At 44.0% G+C, this 25,670-nt stretch overlaps 1 protein-coding gene across 1 annotated transcript in view; it reads left to right on the top strand.

Annotated features, from left to right (window-relative positions):
• si:ch211-191a24.3 (tensin-3) overlaps positions 1 to 25,670 on the top strand; it is a 40,076-nt gene that overhangs the window by 13,928 nt on the left and 478 nt on the right. Inside the window, 24 exon segments of the mRNA XM_034530927.1 lie at positions 3,766 to 3,896; positions 4,784 to 4,804; positions 4,806 to 4,893; positions 4,988 to 5,056; positions 19,382 to 19,407; positions 19,410 to 19,452; positions 19,455 to 19,533; positions 19,769 to 19,826; positions 19,828 to 19,911; positions 19,914 to 20,100; positions 20,103 to 20,182; positions 20,185 to 20,245; positions 21,063 to 21,146; positions 21,295 to 21,332; positions 21,334 to 21,360; positions 21,362 to 21,420; positions 21,828 to 21,931; positions 22,617 to 22,694; positions 22,985 to 23,062; positions 23,222 to 23,390; positions 23,478 to 23,546; positions 24,162 to 24,191; positions 24,656 to 24,705; positions 24,708 to 25,670. The exon segment at positions 24,708 to 25,670 is cut by the window's right edge and continues 478 nt beyond it. Coding sequence (XP_034386818.1) covers positions 3,766 to 3,896; positions 4,784 to 4,804; positions 4,806 to 4,893; positions 4,988 to 5,056; positions 19,382 to 19,407; positions 19,410 to 19,452; positions 19,455 to 19,533; positions 19,769 to 19,826; positions 19,828 to 19,911; positions 19,914 to 20,100; positions 20,103 to 20,182; positions 20,185 to 20,245; positions 21,063 to 21,146; positions 21,295 to 21,332; positions 21,334 to 21,360; positions 21,362 to 21,420; positions 21,828 to 21,931; positions 22,617 to 22,694; positions 22,985 to 23,062; positions 23,222 to 23,390; positions 23,478 to 23,546; positions 24,162 to 24,191; positions 24,656 to 24,705; positions 24,708 to 24,796 — 1,802 coding nt within the window. The 3' untranslated portion in view covers positions 24,797 to 25,670.

Raw genomic sequence — 25,670 nt, 5'->3', positions numbered from 1 at the left:
GCATCACACCACATAATGAAAAGAATGAAAACGATTCTTATCTTGGCTAGCAGAACGGCCCTAGGGTTAGTCCACCAGACTGAAATCTCCAACAAGTATTGGATGTATTCCCATGACATTTTGTCATGGTTCCCAGATGCTGAGTCCTACTGACTTTGGTGATCCTCTGACATTTCCTCTCTCTAGCGCCACCAGCAGGTTGACGTTTGGGTCTCAACAACTCTTGAGTGGTTTGTCATGACATTTGGTCCACACATGATCCAATCTTTGGTTCATGACCAAATACCTGAGTAACTACTGTCATTCTCATCCGCCTCCGCTGCACTTTGTGCACCTTGTGTACCTGCTCAACTTCAGCACATTGCGACATTAGCATTTAGCTCAAAGCACCTCTCTGTTTAAGAGCGGACTCTCAGAGCTGGTTGTGGATGTTTAAAGCGGCTGATCAAACCTCAGCTCTTATATCCAACTTGTTCTGTATTGCTAAATACAGAAAAAAAATGTATGTATGTTGGGTAAACTGACCCTTTACCTTGGTACAGTATACCAGTACCTTTACACAGCTCTACTTGTACAGAGACATGAAACAGTCCTCTGTAACATCGTGAGTGGCTCAAGGTAAATGGATGCGTGCCAACAAGCCGGCTGGCAGATGGAAGCTTGTACGTTGGACTTGTTATATTGTGGAGCTCAGTACGACCTGCACGGACAGAGAGAACATTTATAACCCAGACTGAAGTACCGAAGCGCTGCCCGGTCGTGGAAATATGCATCTGGGTTTGTCCCAGAACGGAAGGCGCGTTAGTGTTGGAGCGCACGGTGTTTGCTGAAAGGGTGGAAGCATTATATTAAACAGGTCGTGAATATTACCTGCAACGTAAATACGATATTGTGTTTACCTCGTCAAATCCGCCTTATTTTTAATGGAAATATATACGGAGGTGGAAGGCAAGGTTACTGTACATAAGTGAGGTGTGTGTGTGTGAGAATGGAGTCATGAACTCAGGATGAAGCAATGGCATCAAAACATAATCCACAGCTGAATGGCATGAGTTACTTCTTATCAGCAAAGATTCAGTCGAGGATGAGAGACACCGAGACGCCTTTGTCATGACGTGATAGAGCTCAGAGCTTTTGGCAGATGTAGAGGCAGACTCAATCTCCCGCACAGCTTCTGATTGAACTGTCACAGAATAGTTAAAATCCTGATCAAGAAAAAGAAGTTTAAATAGTGCAGTTCAACTGCTTTTGAATTTTAAATGAGGCAAACGTGTTTAACATGTGCGCTCGCTCAAATCTCTTCTCTATCAACAGCGGCACTCACAGGGAACAGTCGTGGTTGAACGACAACCGCTTCCGCACACACAGGACATCGTGGAAAACAAGAAAAGTTTATTAAAAATCATTCTGGCCCATCGATCTGCAATCTGTCTATCTGTCAGAAGGTTTCTGGATCGAGAAGATATACAATGACCCGGACGCTTTGCCTCGGTTGTGACGCCTCCAGATTACAGTTTACTATTACTATCGATATTGCCTCAAATAAATGCACCCTGTTTGATTTTCTCCAGAAAAGTCGTGGAATCGGTTCATGATCTCCACATATCTGATACCACACAGGCTACAATATAATCTGAGGTAATTCAGATTTATTTCTATTATTTTTAATCTGCAGTCTGCCTGTATTCAGCTCCAGTGCAACAGTTGTTACGACTGTATGTAAAAGAGCTCACCACTAAAAATATAAAGGAGGCTGGGGAACTACATTATAAGTGTTTTGTATTGTCCCTTGTATCGTACACATTTTCTTATTTTTTTTTATGGAAGACAAATACTGCTACAATGTCATGTACAAGAAGTGTTAAGACTGCAATTGATTTTAGAGCGTTATGTATTTAACTACACTACTACAAAGTGGTCCACTGCCACTGCCTCCATTTGTATTTACTATCTTGAATAGCGGGAGGAGAAAAAAAAGTTGATCCTTTGATGTAGGCGGACTCATAAATTCACTCTCACCGATGACTGACTTTAGCTGCTTGACTTGGAGACGACCTGATATCTTATGACTTGTTTACGACTCAAAAGCTTTAGCACTTGGGACTCCATTTTGGACGATTTTTGCATTTATTTGCAAAACCTTTTAAGAATCTCGAAACCTGTGACGAGTCCTGTTTTCCTGACGCGTTTCTGTCACTGTTTCTCGTCACCCTGCTGATTTACTCCCTCTTAATATCCACTGGGACGCAGCCAGGAAGAAGAGGCACATTTCTGCAGCGACCTCCACCCTTGATTCATTTTTTTCAGTTTGAGAACAGTGGGTCATAGGTGTGCGGGTGATGTCATCGCTTCCCGGGCTCCCTGCATACGGAGCAGCTGGTCCATCAAAGCTAACCCCCGAGTGGCCCGCCGGTTCTTGTGGGAGCTCCCGACAGCCGAGAGCGTCCGTGACAGCTCCTGAATCTTTGACCTCCCCGCGGCCATGTGCCTCGCAGGGTTACATTAGCACTGACGTTTAACCTCTGACCTCGTGTTTTTGAGAGGTCAATGAGAGGTCTTGTGGCTCTCCTCCTGATCATGGAATTTGAGCGCAGGAAATGATGAAGTTCCCGGGGGTCCATGATTGAAGCAGCGACACTAATATTTCACAGTTACTGCAGCAGTTTGTATGTAACGTTTTGTCAAAGCAATGGTTTGGAGGCAGGAGTTTTGTAAGTGATCAGGAATGCTTTTGAAGCTTGACACAACACTTTGCTCTCTAGTGTGTCTGCATCATGCCCCCCCCCCCCCCCCTCCATCCCCCTCCATCCCCCTCTCTCTAATCTTTGGAGTCGAAGTCTTGAAAAGTGAATAGCCTTCTCACAAGTACAGCGGGTATCAAGTGATACTTGACACGCTAAAGGAAAAAAGAAAAGAAAAAAGAAAAGCCACCTTCAGCTGGCCCTCTGGTGTAGAAGAGGAACCGATTAGTTCCAGTTGGACGAGCATGTGAGTTTGAGATGGTGGATGCTCACGGTGAAAGCCGAGCTCACAATGTTCCACGTTGCTGTTTATGGTCGATATGCACATTTGAGTGGGGTCCCATATATGGTCAAGCGCCATCATGACACACACGTCACACTGTGGCTTCTGTGTTACGCCGTGTGTGTTTGGTGTTTCCATAGTCCAGTACAAGAGCTGTTGAGAGTTTTGCAAATTGTTCAGTGTTTCCACCGGGATAACCTTCACGGTACTAGTAAACCTTTGGCTTTTTACCTTCACACTCCCAGATAGCAAGAGCTTCATTAAACTAAAGTATAGAGCAGACAGAGCTGTAGGACTTCGCTTATCAATTTGGTAATATTAGGATTCTGGTTGTCGAGCTAAAAGAACTAAAGTATGTCTTCCTTTCCCGATGATCCACTCGCATCCGAAAAGAGAACTTGACTGATGCTCCGACACATGTTTTTTCTCCATAATGTTCCACCATCTGGTCACCGTGAAGTCTTGTTTGGTCACACGGCGTCTGCCCCGATGACAGGAGCCGCCCACAGACAAACACGCTAAACATGAACCACTGTCATCGCCAGTAATTGCCATCTGGTCCTAACGATGCGTCAGTGCCATTTCATGCTGTGTTCCTCTTAGACCCAACTGTTTGTGGACACTTCATTTCCAAGAAGAATGCATGACTGAGTTTGATTCTTTGGTTGATTTTAATCTGCCTGACTGTCTGGCTCTCCTTATCTGCCCCCCCCCCCCCCCACCCCTCTCTCGCTATCTCAGGTTGGAAGGAGCAGATGCAGGTGAGCGATGTGACGGACGACGCTGGTCTCCAGACTCCAGGATGGAGGCGGGGTGGCGCTCAGAGCTTCAGAGGCTCTCCCGTCTACAGTCCCCCCTTCACGCCGTCTCCGGTAAACACGGTTTCCCCGTTCACCTCACCTGGTATAGACACTTTGACACAGATGTTTTCAGTTTGGAGAGAAAGGAAAAAAAACGCTCTTAAAATGTTCAGTACCCGCTGAGCAGCAAACAGCAGCGAGTAGTCAGAGCTGCAGATCCGAAGAGAGACACAGAATATCACGTGCTAATTGACATAAATGATTATGTGTTACACACTTACTATTTCTCTGCAATGTACTATACCAACTCAGCATCCTCATTTTAGATGAGTAGTTTTATGTACAAATGTGAAATATACCAAGGTTTCTTTTTGGTTGTCTTTTAACAAGAATATTTAGTTTAGTAATTTAGCAATTTTTGCATGTAATTCTTTTGGTTTATTAAGGATGTTATTGCATTTCAAACTGCTGGTTGACTTGTTTAACGTTGGTCTTGAACGCCAATTTGGTCTCAATGTCTCGAAGACTAGGAATTCACGTGTTACGGAACTACATGAAAGAAAAAGATAACACAGATTCATCACTTTAAATTCAAGTTAAACTATCTGTGTTTAGATTATGATTATGTAACGTTATCTGCAACTCTGTAGATGTTTCTTTTCTACCTTCCTCCCTCCCTCTTTTTTTGTTGTTGATGTTTCGGCTCTTGCACTCTTACGGCTGGGTGGCATGAATGGCCATACTGTTTACACCAAAACAGAGGCTGTAGCCACACAGATCACAAGACTGATGTCTGCTGATGTCTGCTGGTGTGTGTGTGTGTGTGTGTGTGTGTGTGTGTGTGTGTGTGTGTGTGTGTGTGTGTGTGTGTGGGGGGGGGGGGGGGTCTGGTTAGCCTCTAAGACTTACAAAAACATGTTATTGACTTTTATTTGACTTTCTTGTTGTTGTTTTTAAAGCACGTCGATCTCTACAAAACCCAACAGCGTGGACTACCGGGGACAGGCGGATAGCCCTGACATTGTCCCCGCTACTCCGGCCTTCCCAGTGTGTCCTCCGACGCCTTACGGTAAGAGATAAGGTCAGAATGGACACTTGTTGTGTCTTGATGTGGGTGTGTCCGCACTTTGGAGTCTTATCAGCGTCCGCCTTTCTCTTCCTAGTGAAACATTTCTCAGAGTTTTCCCAGCTCCGGACAGGCGGGCAGTGGGACCAACACAGCTGGACACAAGGTACACTTCCCAAAGAGTGTGTGTGACCAAATATACTGTACATGTATATGTGTGTGTGACCGGCAAGACCACTAGAGTTCAAAGCCAAGCGCTTGATACTCCTGATTGCTGCCGGACAGGGTTCAAGGGCCGGCTGGAATGTCCTCTTGGCATAATATATATCACACACACACACACAAACACACACACACACACACACACACACACACACACACACACACACCTGTCCTGTCCTTTGTTGCCATTGGCTGGATATGTGGGCATGGCTCTGTTTGTGGTAAGTCGGGCCCGGCTCGAGGCAGACTGATGGCTTGTTTATCGTTTTTAGGTTTGAGGTCAAAAGTGGTCGCAGGAGTTGATCAAATGGACCGCGATGTCCTCTCGGGCCCATTAAGGGTCCGCTGATACTGGACGTCCATGAATAGTAGTTGACGCTAAGAGAGGAAGAGACCACTGCAGGCAGGATGTCCATTCACGTCCTGTTCTGGGAGGGGGCCGGGAGTAGAGGGGAGGGTCTTTTGTTGCTGGGACATCCTGCCTGAGGAGATATGTACCACACAGCTGCAGAAGAAATTTACTGAAGTGTCAAAATACACAAGCGTCTTTCAGCGGTTGCGTCTCATATCTGATCGGAGCGCCATGTTCCTGTCGTAGCTACAAACCTTTTGTGCCTTGAGGGGGGGGGGAAAGAAAGACGAAATACGACGTTGACAGTAATTAGGACGGGAAGGGTGTTACTGTCGGGTTACAACCGAAATCTGTGACAAAAAAATCCATTGAACTGTTTCGGTTTAAGTGACTCATTCTGTTGTGGCTCAAGTTTGAAAAAGATGGTAAATCTGAAGAATAAACATATATCAGGTTTTCCATCTTTCGTATTCTGACTCATGACTGCCTGCCTTCACCGAGTATATAATATAATTCTAAATAGTAATATATAGTAAAATAATGAAGCAGAAAATAACATAAATAGCATATTTCTTTACTCCAAAAGACAACATTATATTTCTAAATATGCAAGGCGTCCAGGTGGGTGAGACAGGAGACATGTAATTTAGCAATATTTGGGCAACACAACATTTGTTAAAGGTAGGACCACTACTTCTAAAAACATATAAATGGACCTATGGAGGCATTGAGTAATGAAGGGAAGTAAATGCATTCTATTCAAATGTTGGTTATGGAGAGACTTCCATGATTTTTTTGTCAACTAGATACAACATTTTCTACTCTACTATCACATGCTGGATTCATAATTCTGAATGCAACGGTGTTTATTTCATTTTGATCTTGCGTGAGAAGTTTGGCTTGCATCCGGACAAATCAGAAACAGACTTTTGTGGCAAATAGTAGAAAAATGATTTTAGTGCACAGATTTTATTGTTTGAATCTATTGCACTGACTCCTTCGCCTCAAAAAGGAGCAGCTCGAGTCCTTTTATTTAAGGACTTTTAGGTGTTTATGTTTACGATGTTAATCAAGTCAAAGTTGTTTTAATCTTAAAATTGAATGGCAAACATGTCAATATGAAATCCGTTCATGATCAGTGGACGTCAAATAATTGGACCATATTGCGACCGTAGCATGTCGTCATCCATTTATTGATAGCAAAACCAAAGAAACTATTTATGATGACATTTGCTCTGTATTGCAGACAGATAAATTCATTCTAGTAAAGGGCAGATCCGCCTGTTTAGTGTCAACACCTTTGTGCTGATGAAAGACTCATTAATCCTTGTGTACAGAAAAAAACACCAGATTCTCTTCTCCACTGGATGGACAGAAGGGGGGGAGGGTGGGGGGGGGGCGGGGGGGGGGGGGGGGGCAGACGAGAGTTTCCTGTTTCCCACGTTAAAGGCAGACGATTCAGATTCGCCATTTCTAAATAATCTTTTACTTAATGTTAGTCATTAAGTTTTGACCCGAGGCTCCAATGTGGGGAGTGATCACTGTGGGCAGCAGCAGATGCTCCAAAACATCAGCAGCCCTTCAGCTGTGCTCTCACCGGGAGTACAGTTCTCAGTGAGGTATTGATTGGGCCATTTGAGGTCAAAAAATGTTGGAAAGGTGAACAATTCATAAATCTAGATTAAAACGTATGTAATTAAAACATTTTGGCTAGTTTATTGACTTAAATAAAATACTTCTTTGGAAAATAAACTTTCCTGCCAAGAGTTAAATGAAAAGATTGGTATTTTTCTGCATTTCAAACTAACAAAAACAATACCAATTTGTTTGGTCAAAACAATACTCTTCGTACAACGCATAACACATCATTAAAAATGTCATTATTGCAAATCGACACACTGCAAAGCCAAAACAGTGAGCTGCAAGAAAACACTCACAGTTGGCCGACAATTATCTGCTGTGTTTTTGTCACTATGAGCGCCTCCTTTCACACAGATTACTTCAACACAGAAAGGTCCCACGCACCGAAAACCACCCCGCCTTTTGCTGCAAGTTATTGCAGTTCTGACTTCATCTATTGAAGTATTTCACCAAAGAAATCAGTCAAAAGCGGGAACATTCAGAAATGTAAATCAAGACAATATTTCAACAGACTGATAGAGACTGCATTCTTTACGCCTCTTCTATAACTAAGCCATTGCAGAGCCACCCCAGCATTTTTGCCTCGCACCAACCCAAAGACCAACCCCGCTGCTGTCTCCGTACTTGTCTACTTTCATGTCCGAGTGACGGCAAAAGAGCAGCCCTGAAATGTTACATAATAACATTTCCTTTGTGTACTTGTGGCCGAATCCAAATAAACAGCGATGAATACAGAAGCTCTCAGCCAGCGGAAGCAGGTTTCAGCCAAGGAATGTAGAAGCTGTTATGAGCCGAGGCTTTAGCGAAGGCATATGGTCGGTTCAGACAAACACTTGACTGTCTGAACCTCAGAGGTCAAAGCGTCAGGAGAAAGTGGGCGTGGGCAGGGAGGACAGAGGAAACCTCTCTCCTTCAGATTATTGCTTGTGTTGTCAGTGATGAAGGCGAGAGATGATACATCTTAAAGTTTCAAGTTTCAAGTTTAAGCTGAGCTACGCTCTGACCAGCTCCTAGTTCCAGCTCCTAATTCCAGCTCCAAGCTCCAGCTCCAAGTTCCAGCTCCAAGATCCAGCTCCTAGTTCAACTTCAAGCTCCAATTCATGGTTCTAGCTCTAGTTCCAGCTCCTAGTTCCAGCTCCTAGTTCCAACTCCAAGTCTCCAGCTCCTAGTTCCAGCTCCTAGTTCCAGCTCCTAGTTCCAGGCTCCTAGTTCCAACTCCTAGTTCCAGCTCCTAGTTCCAACTCCAAGCTCCAGCTCCTAGTTCCAGCTCCTAGTTCCAGCTCCAAGCACCAGCTCCTGGTTTCAGCTCCAAGTTCCAACTCCAAGCTCAACTCCTAGTTCCAGCTCCTAGTTCCAGCTCCTAGTTCCAGCTCCAAGCACCAGCTCCTGGTTTCAGCTCCAAGCTCCAGCTCCTGGTTCCAGCTCCAAGCACCAGCTCCTGGTTTCAGCTCCAAGCTCCAGCTCCTGGTTCCAGCTCCAAGATCCAGCTCCTTGTTTCAGCTCCAAGCACCAGCTCCTGGTTTCAGCTCCAAGATCCAGCTCCTGGTTCCAGCTCCAAGCACCAGCTCCTGGTTTCAGCTCCAAGCTCCAGCTCCAAGCTCCAGCTCCTGGTTCCAGCTCCTGGTTCTAGCTCCTGGTTCCAGCTCCTAGTTCCAGCAGAATAAACTTTCCCTAAATGTCAAACCTATTCCTTTAACACAGAGATGAACTCCAGACAACAGCGTGCTCTGAGTCCTTGTCTTTTTTTTTTCCCTCATGCGTTTTAAGGTTGTCGCGGATGGACGGAGCTTCCTGTGTGACACGAGACGGGTCAAAATAATACAAGTCCTCGCTGAAACACAGGGGAACTCAACACAATTCAATCAAGAGCGTTACTCTTTATTTATGATGTGCTAAGATTAGACACATGGCAGGAAGATGTGGTCCGTGTGTGTCTTGCATGCCTTTGTCTCTGTGTTTGTGGCGAGCAGATGGTGGGAGTGGACACACATGCCTTGGACAGAGAGTCCATAGAGACCCCCCCCCAACACACACACACACACACCGCCTACCCGACCACCACTACCTCCTCTCTGGTCCATAAAAGGCCACATATGACCTCTGACCACTAGAGTCCATTCTGATTGGGGGAAAGTGCTCACAGTGGCCCAGCAGGAACAATGCTCAGTGGTCAGTGAGAGGAAGAGGAGGGAGGGTATGCAGACATGCATGGAGGAGGGGGGGGGGGGGGGGGGGGGGGGGGGGGGGTGAGTAATTCTCTACCTCTCGTCCCTCCCTCCATACAAACCCAGACGTGAAGCTGTGTCACAACAAGCCAGGAACAAATGAAAGGAGCTTGTCTTTTTCCATCTGGGGGACGCATGGACTTGGGCATGGCGGCGAAACGATCCCGCAACTGAATAAGAAGACAAAAAAAAGAAAGAAAAAACCCCGTCTGGCAGTCGGGCTCAGATTGCTTTCAAGAGAAAGAGGAGAGGAGGAGATTCCGGTAACGAGGGGGAGAGTTTCATTCACACCGGGAGGCAAAGCAAACCAGCAAGAGGTAGAGACTTCGGAACGGGAGTCGAAGGAGTGATCCTGAAACAGGAAGCCGGCAAATAACGGGATACTTTCAGAGAGGGTCATATCATGACTGCGTCTCTCGGTACGTACAAGCTTGCACATGTGTGTGTGTGTGTGTGTGTCAGAGAGCTTTGTGGTGATTGATCCGCTTTCTTCACGTGTGTAAAAAAAACAACAAAAACCAGCGGTTAATGAACTCCATCACCCTTTTTCCCTTCACCCTCGCATTCTTGATTGTTTCTCCGCCTCTCGGCAGGAGTTTTCCTGTTTTCTGCTCATCCTCTGGCTTGTTTATGCAGCGTTATCTCTCTGCCTCCTGGAATTTTAAGGAGGGCACACATGCACAGAAAACACTTTGCATCCCTCCTCCAGGCCGCTGGTATTTGCAGACAGCTTCTGGGATTATTTTTGTCAGATGCCTTTTCTCTTTTTTCTCGACACAACCCCACCCCCCCCAATCCAAACTTTGTCTCTTTTGTCCTTTTTGTGCATGAAAATACTTCTTTTTTTTTTCTTCTTCTTTTTTCTGCTCTGGACAGCAGTACATCTGCAGCCCCTCTGACATCTCACACTCACTGGGATGATGAGATGGTTTGTTCCACTGCACCGTTCATGATCTCATCCTGTTAAAAGGCTGTTTTGGCCTCATGGCAGACTGATGTATTGGTGGTTAACCGATGGAGGCCTTTTTCCCCCTTTTTATTCCTGCAGAAGTCTTTGAAGATTCAGTTTTAAAAAAAAAAATCTTTTGTCGGGGTGCTTATTGCTTCCCATATCTCAAAGTGATGTCATACACGATAAATCAACATCTTGCTGAGCCACAAGTTTAATGATTCCAAAATGTTTTTGCACGTCATTTCATACAAAGAGAACATCAGAAGTCCAGCAAATATTTTCCACGCGTTTTAACCTGGAATGTTGGTGTGCTCGATGCCACTATATTACGCGAGGTGTCTTTACAGCCCTGCAGAAGTCGTGTTGGCAGAGAGCAGAAACAAGTTGTCGAATCAATCGACAGCAACATAATCAGCCATTGTCTCTGTGAATTATCAACCCACGTTTTATAACTCGAGCTTCTCATTCGTGAGGATTTGCTCCCAGCAAACACCTCGGACCTTTGCAAATAGGAATTACGCTTGTGTATTTTACCTTTCATTTCCACAGTAGCTTCTGGATACAACATTGTAAAGTGGTTATGATAATAATAAGTCAATGTTCAATTCATTTTCAAGTGATTAATTCCGTAAACTAGGTTTTCCTTTAGTTACTGCGCACCAGGCCTTCATGCAAAAATGTCATATTTGTTGACAGGCAAGCACACAATTCAACACATATGAATCAAAGAATACTGAATATTTACTTGGGTTTAAATGGAGCAGTTAATTCAATAGAACTCATTAGTACCATGCCACATTTAGTTCGTTCCATGAAAGATATTCCAGGAAATTACCGACCTGCAAAAGAAAGCATGACCAAAGCATCTCTCCCACTCTTATTACATATTGTATACCAAACAATTCTGGATCAATTCAGAGGGTAGAGAGTGATCGGGGAGTGCTGCTACGAGGCGCTGTACGGACGGACGTCTGCTGTGTGAGAAACATTCGGCTTTCACTGCAGGGAATTAAGGAGGTGAAAAAGGGCCAATATGTTGAGCCACAAGGACGGAAAATGTTGACACCACAGTGGACAGAAGGCCAGTTCAGGGTGCAGAGACCAAAATGGAAAGAAGGAAACAAAGGATGTCGTGGTCTGTGTTGTCACGAGCTCAGTCAGTGTGAGATGTACCAGAGCATCAGTGTCCTATGTAAAGAGGGGATGGTATCTGGTATATCTACACTCCAGTAGATAACATGGCAACAAGGCACTTGAAACTACCGGCCGTATGGATCTATACGCAGACTATGGGACATGCGCTCTATAAGAGCTGCAGGAAAGCAGAAAAATGTGTCACTTTCTTTCATTCAGCCAGACATTCAGAGTTCATGTTAGTTGGCTTCTTGTTGGGAGGGGAGGTTATTTGGTTTTCTTGTGCAAGAACCAGTGAGAAACGTCTTTATTTATTATTCTTCTTCCAATTTCAGTCGACAACGGAAGTTGTTTGAACCGCCGAGCCTCTGATTAAAGCATGACCACGCTCCCCCACTGAGCCAACACAATGTGGCAAGCTGACGTTGATATTCGGGTGTTGAAATGTCTGACTTCTTTGGAGTCTTAATACATGAGGGATGTAGGTGTTGATTCGGAGGTCTGGAGCCTGAATAGCACTCTAAATGACAGCCTCCATCCATAGACCGTTGATTTGTATACAAAACAACGCCCCCAAAAAAACAAAGTTGGATATATGCAAATTTGACAACTCTGCTGTCAAACAATCGAATCGACGCCGTCGTCAAACATCAACAGGATGTTGCGCAGAAAACCAGTGCGAGAGAATTCAGCTTTTGTGTCATCATGGATCACGAGTGTGCGTCCAGCACTCGTCATGTCTTAATGCTCTATTGTGGATAATTGACGGTGGAACCTAGAACCCTTTGGATGCACTTGCGGATAGAGAAAGTAGCATAAAAACACCGTTTCAGTGAAGTTCAGGAACCTGGAGTCAGTGTGACCCGATGGCATCAGAACTGTGGACAGCTCCCAGTAGACACGGCTTTTGGTGTCTTTATGCGTTTGGTGTCTTGAGGTTACATATATGTTATTTCAATAAGCATGAAAAAGATCCCAACTCCACCTTTTAACTGTCAATAGACAAGTGTTTTGTTTTGTCTTATCGTTATGAAGTAAATGTTGATTGCACAAGGTAATGGTTATAGAAAAGGACACCATCAGCGTTCATATTGGTTTCCAATAAGCCTCATTTTTAGTGCGTTATTCTTTCTGCCACCGGAATACGATCTCCCAGGAAATGAAGCCTCGATTTACTACACAAAGGAGGTCCTCAAACCAATGAGTTTCCATGCAAGTTTTTGTTGTAGCTACCACCCCCAATAGCAGAAATGCGGGACAGTGAAGTGTCCTGTGTGGTTGGAAGCTTCTCGGCTCTAGAGGAGAAAACGGACAGTGATCCGGTTGTCTATGCAAATGTAAAACCACCGGGAAACGCTCGAAGCCTGTTTCCACTTAAAAAGTCCATTTTTTTTTTTGTACAGCCAACCAAACTTCGTGATCGCAGATACGATACAGCGTGAGGCTGAGCATCGTGCGTCGAGTTATTACAGCATCACAGCGGCATGTTAGAACTACAGACATGTTTGGAGCCACCGGGAGAACCACTTATGATCCATGATGGCTTCCCCACATGGGTAAAGGATGAGGAATTTCACTTGAGCGTCAAAACATGATCAAATGTCGGTGCAGTTCATTTTTTGTTTGTTGCAGTTAAGACTTCCTTCCTTCAGATATGAAAAAAACACTGACGTTTAGGAAAACTGAACCTTCATATCTCCACATCTGATCCTAAACTCTGACGTTACGAAGAGACTCCGAGTTTTATAAAGCCATCAACTTATTAACAGAATACTTTAGACACCAATAAACACCTCGGCGATGACAGTGTTCTCTTTTCTTTCAAACCGCCTCGACTGCCGTAACCCTCCACCCCGTTTCCCTCCCTCCGCTTGTTTGTAGCGCTGTTATTCTTCCCTCCCTCCGCAGCTGCCTCGTAACTTTAGCCTTCCCCTCTGCCACTTCACTGAGTCGGTAAAGCTGTCCGTTCACACACACACACACACACACACACACACCCAGAAGGAGCAGAGGAATCTGATTTACAGACAACCGCCTACTAGTTTGTCCTTTTTATAGGAAAATGCTCTGTTTCTGTATAGGAGGGGTTCTGAGGATGATTGATTTTGACTGAAGGAGGGAGGGCAGTGGGCGACAAGTGAACACATTCTGATGCAGCACCAAGTGATACCAAGGAGAGCGGCATGTCCTCTGGCAGATAGTTCTTCAAGCTTTTAAAAAATATATGTATTTTTATTATCAAAGGATCAGAGAACTAACTACCTTCACTATGTAAAAGAGCCACAAGTAATTATTACAAACTCTGCAGCTCCACTGAGCTTTAAGTGTCTTTTTAACGCAGCGTTTTTGTTGGTCTTACAATCATTTACAGTGTAGTTCAGTCACTTTGTCAAACAGCTGAAGAGTCCGATGTGTTCATTGGCGGAGACCAAATCAGAGCTAAAAGGAAAAGTAAACGATGGACTTCTTTCTGTTCGTCAGGTGGACACAAACATGAGAGCAGTGGGATGATCGTGTCGCTCTCTGTCTGCTGGACAGCCATGACGATTACGACGCAGTGATATTTTGGGTGCTTTTCGGTGGTTTCGTTGGCTTTCCTCTGGCCAATGAATGCAATGTTAAGACACCGGCAAAAGGACTTTGTTGATCACATATTAATTGTAGGAATTCCTGCCATTGCATTCGCCAGCACCCGCTTTAGAGGTTAATACTGCAGCAACATTGATAGTATTTTTTTTTTTTTTAAAGCAACGTTATTGTGAGACCAACCCCCCCTGGCCTCAGAGTGTGTTTTCCCCTTCAATGTGCATGCAAGAAGTAGGTGGAGCTGTGCCAGGAATCCCTACTCTGCACCAGCTTTACACAAGTTCACAGAATTAGAACAGTAAATGAAGCTTCCTCTCACTTCATAAGTAAGTCGTTATCATCAGACAATCAGAGTCCAGTACCGTGAATGATCTGCCTCAGAGAGTTTAGGTGATATTCGTCATTTTAATTTACCGTGGATTATCAATAAGAACCTACTCATTGTTTTTGTTTTTTTAAATATGTACTTTCAATGGGCCTGGGGATCCCCAGCAGGTGTCTTCCTCCTCATTGTGTTCCTATTCCCTCTCAAGTGTTGCTCTTTCGCTCCCTTTCCCCCGTTTTCAGTGGGGCTGAGAAGCCGAAGCCTGTGATCGCTGTGAACAGCTGTTAACATGCCGTAGACCTTCAGACCTGTCAGCCTTAGTGTGTGTGTATGTGTGGTTGTGTGTGTGTGTGTGTGTGTGTGTGTGTGTGTGTGCACATGCATACAAAGTGCTTGCGCTCACATTCCTGTGGTCAGCAGGGAGTCTGCAAACCCACTGTTGTTCTGCATAACTCCACATGCATCACTGTGTTTGTGCATGTGTGTAGGCTCACCCTTCTGTCTAATGCGATGCTGCTCAGGGAGTAAATGTTTGGATGCGTGAGAGGGAGGAATCAAGAGAGAAGCGTTTCTTTGTCACAACACCACACTGGAGCTCTTTAGCTGCGGCGAACATGTGGCGGCTGTATGTTTCTCATCTTCCTCTTCTGTCCGTGCCTCGCCTGTAATACCGTTCTGGTTTATGCAACCAGCGTGGTCGGAGGTGAGAAGTATGAAGAGAAATATTAACTCCAGATGACCCCACTGTGGTTTGATTGATTAATAGGATTATCTCCATACAAAGCATAACGGTTTGCACACAGTTTCAGTGTGTGTGTGTGTGTTTATTGGCTGGTGGAGGTTGGCAGTCGTGTCCACATGGGTCTGTGCCATCTGGAATTGGTTCATGCACGGTTCGACCCGAACTGAAGAGGCTTCTGTACTCACTGGGAGCTGCACATGTGAGAAGAAAACAATGGACAACAAAACACTGTTGAAAAAACTCAAACTGCCAGTTCGGCACAGAGCGGAAGATCACTTTCGAAATAGACCAATACCTGACGTTTTTTTTTTTTTTGCATTGAACGAGCCAGACATCTGAAATGTTAAATGTTGTCCAAACACAAGCATGGACATGCATAAAGCAGATAGTTGCAAAATGTCCAAGTCAAAGTCCAAGTCAGTTTTATTGTCATTTCTTTCATTTGTGCGAACATACAAAAGATCTGAAATTACGTTCCTCTCTTGTCCAACATAAAGTGATTGTAGTGATGATAATAATAATAATAATAATAATAATAATAAAGTGCAAAACAGATAACAACAACAACAAAGAACATGTAGACAACATATAAGTTAAGATACTATAAAAACTATGAAACTTTACATCTGTATTGTAGAAGCGGTCGGACGTGGAGTTTTAGCAGCATAATTCGACATATGTGTCTAATATGTATGTATTTGTATGGAATTACTTATTTACTTAACTGGGAAAGCATACAATAATAAACCTTACTGGAATCTTCCGTGTTTATGTTCACGTGAAGAAGCCAAAGCAAAAAATGTCCCAAATCAATGAGAAGGTAATGCGACAGTATTTCAGGACCACAGACGGGAGCAGACTGCTGTTCGTCTCCTGCCTCCAGCAGACATCTCTCATTACCACCACCTCGATCACTCCCTAACCTTACGTGTTTGCTATTGTCACCATGACGACGAAGCTCCACTAACACTAATGAAGTACTGATTTCCAACCCGAGCAATTATCTTTCCCCAACCTCAACCAAGTTGTTATGCCTAACCCGGACCAAATCTTAACCATGGCATTGCAATAGGCCTCCTTTGGAGGCGCCAACAAATGATGTCATCTCGGTTACCTATACGTGAGCTGTTCCCCGGACGTGTGTCCTCATTTATTCAAAGGGGTGGTATTCGATGACAAGCGTTCGGCACAAGTTTATCTTGGTGCCTATTGAGGGTCAATGCCACGACCTCGTTCTGGCACTCAGCAGTTTATTAACAGAATATTTAGACAGAGAGAAATGCTCTTATTTTGAAAAGTGGAGGGAGTCCAGAAAATGCTTGTTCAAACTTGTATACATTTTTTTTCTCTCTTTCTCTATATATCTATATATATGACCTCTTTCTCTATATATCTATCTATCTATATATTGCTCTCTCTCTCTCTCTCTCTCTCTCTATATATATATATATATATATATATACAAAAAATAAATGCAAATAAATAAATATATATATTTATTTATTTATTTATATATTTGTATTTATTTTTTGTGCATTAAGAAAATTGCTTCCGTTGCCCCATCTGTTTGACGCTGGGCACACTGGGGGCTGTTGTCTCTCTCGGCCCTCTCTCCAGGTTTCCAGCTGAGCGTGAGTAGCTATGGATACTGTGCAGCGTGGATACAGGAGGTGAGAGGTGTATCAGGGTGTAATAATCACAGAGCTTTGAGTCTGGTCTGAGGTCAGAGGTCGGGGCGAGGTCCGCCAGTGTTGCCCACAGTGTTTAAACTGTTTCTGTAATTAACTGGATGAGCTGCGCAGCAGCAGATGCGACAAACCCACAGCGAGGACCGTCAGCCGTGGGAACGCAGCGAGACGCAGCCAGGCTGCTTTCTGAGAAACGTCCCAGGAGGAGCGAGAGAAACTGACGGGGACTGTGGGAATGTTGTGAGGATCCTCGGCACACTTTGTGTTTGTTTTCTTCATGGATGCAACAAACAACTTTCACTCACGGATTACCTTGTTTTCTGAGGCGAACGAGTCTGCGTGTCAGTGACGAGAGGTTTGGGTCAAATGGGAGGAAGACCACAACATAACCTGCTCAGCGCTCTTGACCTTTAACCCCCTAACGGTGCAAGTTGAGTGTTGACTGCCTGTGTGTGGTGTATCAGATGCTCCACTGGGAGTATCAGATGGCCCCAAACCATCATTACTTAATTATTTTTAAATAAATGGAAATGCATAATTATACACAAACAAAGATAAACACATGAACGGAGACAGGCGCCGAGACAAATTCATGTTGAACCTTCAGCAATAATTAATACAATGATCAAATGTTTTGTATGTCAAACCTAAGGCACATCAATGTAAATTAGCGGAGTAAAAAGTACAAAAAACTACAAACTTCTCCGCCAAAATTTGGAGAAAGAAATCTAAGAATACAAGTACCTCCAAATCCTGAGTAAATGTACTTACTCAATGGTTGTTATTAAAACAATTCCTATGTTTTGTGGCTACTATAATAGATATGTTGATGAGCTGGGAGCCAGATAGACACTTGACAAACAAAAATAACTTTGGATACACCGCACAGAATGTTGCCGCTGTAGAAAATAAGTAGGGAAACGTCGCAGCCGTGGAAAAGGTCATGACGAACCTCAAACAATGAATCGGGGGCAGGAGGAACTATTCAGATCCTTTACTTAAAGAAAAAGTAGCAACGCCAAAATGTGAGAATAATGAGCGAACTGAATTGTCTTCCTAAAATAATTTATTAAACCATCAAAAAACAATTCTTTCAGACGTATCCTTTTTACATAATATAAACATGAACATGTAAAGAGCGTGTTTTAATTTTGTAGGCGGAAGCTCATTTTAACAACTTGATACCGTAAACTACACTTTTGATCGTTAATTGTGGAGAATCTTAATCGGCAAAGTAACAAGGAACGACAGGTGTAACAAAAAAGAAAGTGTCATTTGCCCCCTAAATACTCGAGGTAATTCAAAACTTTTTTTTTTTTCAAAACAAAAAATGTCCACTGTGTTTACAGTGTGTGTGTGTGTGTTTCCCAGTGTATCATGCAACACTCAAAAATTCTTCAAATTCATTAACAGCCCACGTGTGATTATATAATCCAGTCGAGACGATGCAGCTCGTCCAGTGTGATCACAGACAAAGCCGAGTCCAAATTCCTCCACCTCAGAGTGCTTGAATGGAGGGAAGGAGCGGAAGAGAGGAGGGGAGGGGGGCGTTGGGGGTGTTGGGGGGGGGGGGGGGGGGGGGGGGGGGGGCGTGGGGGTGTTGGGGGGGGGGGCGGCCGAACAAGGAGCTCTTTATAATGTACGACTCTTTACACGGTGACTCATCGTACTTCACAGGCCCGTCTGTGCCCTCGTGTTTGCTGAATGACACACTGTGTTGTCAGAATGTCATGTTAGGATGTTTGGAGTGCCCCACCCACACACACACACACACACACACACACACACACACACTCACTCACTCACTCACTCACTCACACACACTCTCACACACACACACACACACACACACACACACCTTTGCTCCTTGTGTATGCTTTACTGTCGTGGTTGTAATGATGCCGATGCAGTTTGTAGAAGGTGTAGAATGTAAGCTTTTTAAAAAAAAAAGAAAGAAAAGATAATGCATCATGGCCATGTCTGTGCTTCACTTATGGATCTGTATCAGTGTCATAAAGAGTGATGCGGGTGAGACAGCGAGCCTGGCTCTTTCCAAAGATCCAATAGTCGCCTGCCAGCGCGTCCAGTGGCGGGCTGTGGTTGCCTAAGGGGGGCAGAGGACGAGGGGCAACAAGAAATAACCCTTTGTTGCCTTTGAGGGGGGTCGGCTTAAGTGACCACTGTATTATTAGATGTGAGGCATTCAGACGATGTCAAAAATGTCAATATGAGGATGTTCAATTTAGACTTCTTCATATCTTGCTGAATCAAACACACTGACCGTTTAAAATTTTGAGAAACAGTCGCAATGTTTTTGTTACCTATTTAACTATTTAGTAGTTCTCGACAAGAAGTGGACATCAGATGACGCGATGAAAAAACATGATGTAATGTCATACCTTTATTTTTTTTGTCAAGATTTCCACCTTGCTGATTCATTCCTTAAAAGGTTAAAGAAACACGTTAATATCTATAAAAAAAAATAAAAAGGTGCTTACACGTTGATGGTTCATAATCCAAACAACGGTTGGACGACAGCAAACACACGTAGCAGTCAGTTTTCGTGGGCAGTGATTATAGTTTATGGAAACAAAGCATTTGACTCTCTTGCGTCTCTTCATCAGATTCCCGGAGTTTCTTGGACGGTAATGAACCACGCCTGGCGGCTCCACAGAGGGAGAGCTGTTCAGATCCGAGTGTCGGTCACCTCTGCTTCCTGCCAGAGGATCTTTGGCTCCGTGTGCTCGATGCCATCGGACATCAGCCCCCTCCCGCAACGCAGACAGGTAAGCTCATCCGCTCCGTTTCTGGTGTTCACACAACATTGTGTGTTGCAGCGCATGATGCCGTCGTGGCCACAATGAATCGTGGGCAAAATAATGTAAAAAGTTCACATTTGAATGTCTTGACACTAGACTTCTAATGCCTTGTATTCATCCTGGTTAAAAAATATTGACACCATTACTGATTTTATGACCCTGTGCACGCCTTTCGACCTCTCCCCTACTTCTCTCCTGCAGCTCACTCCTCCCCCGGGTGTGGCATGACCGAACTCCAAACTCCCTGAACTTTCCCGTATGCCCTCCAGCCCTCACCTCCCCTCTCCCTCAGCACTCCCAATGCCCACAGCTCTCCCCGGGGGGGCTCTGAGAGCGCCTGGGTGGAGGTTAGCGGGGGTCCCGTCGGGAGACAGACAATGCGGACTTGTCCTCGTTGTTGTTGTTGGGGAACGGCGGCCTGGAGCACAGCCTGCTGGAGGCCATGCAGGGCCTCGGGAGTCCTGAAACTCGGGGAGACGGGGTCCTCCCTCCGCTGCTGCCTGAGAAGAGGAGATGGGGGCGAGGGGGGGGAGCTTGGCTCCCGCGCCCTCGTCTCTAAGCGGCTTTTCCAGCCCTCACAGTGGCAGCAGTCTGAGCATCCTCTTTCATCTCCTCCGTGACCCCCTGAACCCCTCAGGGGACTTCAGTGGGGCCCATCGCCTGGAGCAGGTATACTGTCACAGAGTCGCTCTCCCTCTCTGTCGCCTCGGCATTAATACAAGTATTACATTCCCTCTCCCTCTGAGAAATCAGCCAGCTAACCTGAATGATAGATAACATTGAACAGAAAACTGGCATCAATCTCCAAGATTTTTTTTTATTTCATTAATTAAAAAAGAAAATGGAAGTAGTCTGGCAAAAAATGACTGACTCTTATAGTTTGTACTATTGCACGACAGATGGTTTATTGGTGAATTAAATTGTTGCAATGATGAAAAATAAGTGTTTGCTCTTCCCAGGCTTCTCCAGAATTTCATAACATTTGACCAGATACCTAGTTCGATGAAAATAATTTAATTCGGAAAACTTTTATGCTAAGTAAAAAATACAAAAATGGCCACAATCACAACAAAAAACGTTGGAAAAACTTAACAGCAGCTTTATAGAAACATGGTCTCGGTTAGGATATAAATCTGAAATTTGAGAATAAAGTTTAATAAAGTCAATTTGACAAGAAAACCGTCAGAGTGAGAAAAAGTCATAATGACTATATTTGAGAACCAATTCAAAATAAAGTGTTTTAATGTTCATGGAAAACGACATTTAATATTTGAAATATAGCTTATACTCCATCGTGCCGCTATGCAGGAGATCGTTATTGTAATTTTCACTGGCCTTACAACCACAAACAACATTGCTTCTATATAAATAGGGCTGAGTGATATGTGTCACCCTTCAACTTTGTCCCTCTGACTTTTATTTCTCCCGCCCTGTCTTGTCATATTTGGGACCAAACATTCTGACAGTTGATGTCTTAATCTTGCAGACTTTGGCAGTAAGCAGGACACTGTGAAGTTTGTTCAGGACACTTCCAAGTTCTGGTACAAGCCCGACAGTTCCAGAGACCAAGGTAAATATTGGTGTTGGACAGGAGAGCCAAGCTGGCACACTTGCATACAGATATTAATAATAAGCGTTGCTCCTTGTGCAGTATGAACACGATGGTTCTAACTTTAGCTCACCGTTGTTTCCCACTTCCTGTTGACCTACTGAACAGCCCATCGCAGTGCTGAAGGACAAAGAGCCCGGCTCGTTCACTTGTCAGAGACAGCCATTCATTTCGCGGGGGCCTATGGGTTGGCTATGAAGGTGGCCACGCCCCCTCCGTCCGTGTTACAGCAGAGGTAAAAAAGGTAGGCTGACATTGTCAAGTTGTCCTGTTTGTTTCACAGAAACTGTCTTTCATACAGGAAATGTATGCAGCCTGTAGTGGTGATTTATAAACACATATGTGGGATTTGTATTGATAGAAAAAAAAGACTATTTGTGAATTGATCAAAGTCCAACATAAAGGATTTTAGAGTGCTTCCTTCACATTCATCTTTTCAGTGACACTGTGATTTACTGTATTTCATCTTTTGAAGTTACATTTTCTCTGAAATAGATTTTCTGAACCACTGATATGAAGACGGAGGGATTATATGCCTTTTTATTATTCTTTTCATGTTTAAATTTCAAATAACGTTTCCTTCTACTAGTCAGTAACACTAAATGTACCAAAATATACTGAAATATATATTTTTGTGTGTATTTCTGCAGTGGGAGACGTGTCAAATGAGCTGGTGAGACACTTCCTGATCGAGTGCTCTCAGAAAGGAGTTCGTCTTAAGGGCTGCCCCAATGAGCCCTACTTTGGTGAGACAACTGAATCTTTACCGAGTATCAGACATCATTTATCACATTTGGTGACAGTTTTATCCAATATCTTAATTCTAAAAGTCCTCGTAGTATAGCAACATCTACGTGTGCGTGATCACATCACCTCTTCAAAGCTCTTGGACACATGAATATTTGACAGGGTTTCTTGTCAGCCGAAAGCGACGCAAACCAAACAACATGCCAAAGTCAAATTGACAAGCTACTACATTGTTGTTGTTGGTGTTGTTGTTGTTGTTGTTGTTGTTGTGTTGTTCCTCTCTGTCAGCAGAATTACAATGTGCTAGTTCCATCTGCTGCATTGCATCCTATTTTAAGAACTTCTCTAGTGTTTTATAAAATGTTTATCTGCAAAGTGCTTTGTTTTACAGGTCTGTTATTATCAGGAAGTTACTGACCTGTGAAACCAAAAAGCGTTGAAGAGTAATAAGATAAACATTTCCCTCTGAACTGTGGGAGAAAAGCAGAAAAGTGCATCACACAGCAACACTAACAGTTACAGTTACAGTCCATGCGCTCTGCGAGCTGACAGTGTGACGCCCTCTACTGGTCAGCGTCATGAGGTGCAGCTGGCTTCATTGTGCATCGCATGCATCATGCGTCTGGATCGTGAGGCTGTTTGTGAAATGTCCATGTGGTTGTTTTTCTTTGTTTTTCCTGCCAGGAAGTCTCACAGCTCTGGTGTGTCAGCACTCCATCACCCCGCTGGCTCTGCCCTGTAAGCTCATCCTGCCCGACAAAGGTAAGCGGCGAGAGCTCACATGCATCAAAGAACCTGTCAAACAGCAGAGTGCAACTTCACCGAGGCAACGACACAGAGATGCATAAACAATAGAAAGCTGTGTCCAGTGTTGTTTGTAGATGCATATTTCTTCGATTAAAAAAAAGTTATATTTCATTTTTTTTAAAAACGTAAATTGTTTTAATTGCAATTCCCAGACTTACACGTATGTGTGTGTGTGTGTGTGTGTGTGTGTGTGTGTGTGTGTGTGTGTGTGCATGTGCCTGGTCTCCGCGTGTTGTCACTTACAGACCCGGTGGAGGAGCTGAATGACTCGTGTGCACAGACAGCAACAAATTCAGCAGCTGAGCTCCTCAAACAGGGAGCAGGTACGGGACACCACACATGTTCCCACATGTGTGTGTTTGCTTGACTTGTGTGTGTGTGTGTGTGTGTTCACGTGATATCCACCACAAAACGCCTGTGCTCTGTTTCAGTGAATACAATCAGTAGATGATGACTTTAAGAGTTCCACGTTGTTCCTTTAGCGTGTAACGTGTGGTACCTGGGCACCGTGGAGCTGGAGTCCCTGACGGGACATCAGGCGGTTCAGAAGGCGACCACGCTGACCCTCGCCATGGACCCCCCTCCGCCGTCCACCGCCGTCCACTTCAAGGTGTCGGCACAGGGCATCACGCTCACCGACAACCAGAGGAAGTGAGTGTGCGACACGTTGATTAGAGGTCCGGAGGTACAGGAGCAAGTCCACATGTTCACACAGACTGCCTCTGTTTGCTCCTGCAGGTTGTTTTTCAGGAGGCACTACGCGGTCAACACCGTCATCTTCTGTTCCCTGGACCCACAGGGCAGGAAGTAAGCATCCTATGTTGTCGTTATTCATATAGACATTGAAATAATAAGCTGCACAGTCCTCTTAAAATGTCATTCACAGGTATAAAGACAATCGGAATGATTATGATGGCCCCTCCTACAATAATTTGGCAATTTATATACAGTCAAAGAAAGAATTTTTTTTAATTTATTTTCCATTCATTGTAGATGAGACCAACAGAATACATGTGTTGCAAGAGAGAGAACCAGGGAGTTTAATGGGGAAATTACTTTTGTATCTGTTTATCATTGGGCAACACTGATTCTTCCCTCATGCAAAATTTGGGAAAACACACTGTTGTTCCTTCATAGCAAGAAAGGCGATTTTTGATTGAGATATCAGAGCCTGTATTGGCAAACAACTGGAGGGCTTTATTAGTAGCAAAGTACCACAAAAGGTCTACTCAGGAGTCATAATACATATTGTATCACACGTTATATAAGAAAAGTGTATATTATAAATGGTCCCTGTCCTGCTATGGCCATATTTTGAAGGACTGTCTTTTATATGTATTGTAATGTTAATGTATATATGTGAAATATAATGTGATGATGGCCAACAACAGTGTGATGACTTGTGATATTCTGTGTTAACAGATGGACAAGAGGCAGCGCTTCCACTGCAAAGTAAGTGCCTTTTCTCCACCCGATGTATTGTGCACCTTCATTGCTCGCTTCACACCACTGAAGATGGAGGTGGGTTGAAAGATGGCCGTAAAGAGATTGAGATGTTTCGTGAAGCGAGGCTGCGGGTCGCTTGAATTCATGTCAATACTTTCCTATGCTGCAATGCTTTCACGGCACATTTGAAATTATTGGGAGAATTATTGAGAATCGGTGGTCGAGACATAAGAGATTGAGAGAGAGAGAGAGAGATGGGGAATGAGATGCAACATAGGTTTCTATTTGTGCTGCCCCAAAACTCAAACATAGCTCAGAAACTGCGAACCTTTAGGCATCTTAGAGATACTGAAAGATGTGTTGCTTCAAGAAAGACTCTGAACTTCTACGTGCTCACGATTGCAATTTGAAATGCTGTCAAATGTAGTTCAGCTCATTCCGCTCCGTCTCTGTGCCCTTCTTCCTTCCAGGATCTTTGGATTCGTAGCTCGGAAATCTCAGAGTGAGACTGAAAATCTGTGCACCTGTTTGCTGAACACGACCCCGAGCAGCCGGCGAGCGCCATCGTCAACTTCGTCTCAAAGGTCATGATCGGGTCACATAAGAAGTGAGGAGACAGACAGTGAAGACTGGACTGGGGATCAACTTCCAAACCCCGACAATGTTATGAATATGAGTGTGGATCTAAAAAAAACCCGACATAAACAAAACTCTTCCTCCCAAGAGCCAACACACAAATGAACCCACGAAGGACTGTCGCCACACTCCAGCACCTGGTCCTGTTGGCCCATCCTCAGGAGGAACTTGTGCATTTTGTACTGACTGCACTAAAGGATGCCGCCACCAGAGGGAGCCAAGACTGTTGTGTATGAAGTTAAACTCATCAGCAGGAGGCTTTACGAATGGATCCTTGGGATTTAAAAAAACATAAATGTGTAAAACATCAGACCCTTTCCCCATCTAGTATAACAATCCGATTTCTAATGAATCTGATTGTATGTTCAAATATACTCTAAATGTACTATACTATACTGACTTTGCTTTCTGCTGGCAGTCATAGCCAGAAAATACAACACATTTACTTCTGATCAAACCTGGAGAATATCTGATATTCTGCACATGAACACATTTTTAGTATGACTAGAAGTCTAAAAGCTTTTATTGTTGGTAACATGTGTAAATCAGGTATCAACATCACTTGTGTGCAAGCCACAGGCCCATTTTTGTAAAACAAAGCCAATGATATGGTCACATGACAAAGCCAGTAACGTGGTCGCCTTGTACTTAAGATGGATTTATTGTGTTGTGTTTATAGTATTTATCCCTTTTTACAGATGTGTAAAAGTCTTTCTTTTTCCTGAATATACGTGTCATATATTTTTGTATATTAACATGCTGTACATTAGGTTTAACGGCAGCGAACCTTAGAATGTATACGTTTATTTCACATATTGTTGAAGTACTTTACATACCAGTAAGATACTA

The sequence above is a fragment of the Cyclopterus lumpus genome, chromosome 4 (assembly GCF_009769545.1).
Source record: "Cyclopterus lumpus isolate fCycLum1 chromosome 4, fCycLum1.pri, whole genome shotgun sequence".
Lineage (NCBI taxonomy): Eukaryota > Metazoa > Chordata > Actinopteri > Perciformes > Cyclopteridae > Cyclopterus > Cyclopterus lumpus.
This window is presented reverse-complemented; position numbering and strand designations above follow the sequence as displayed.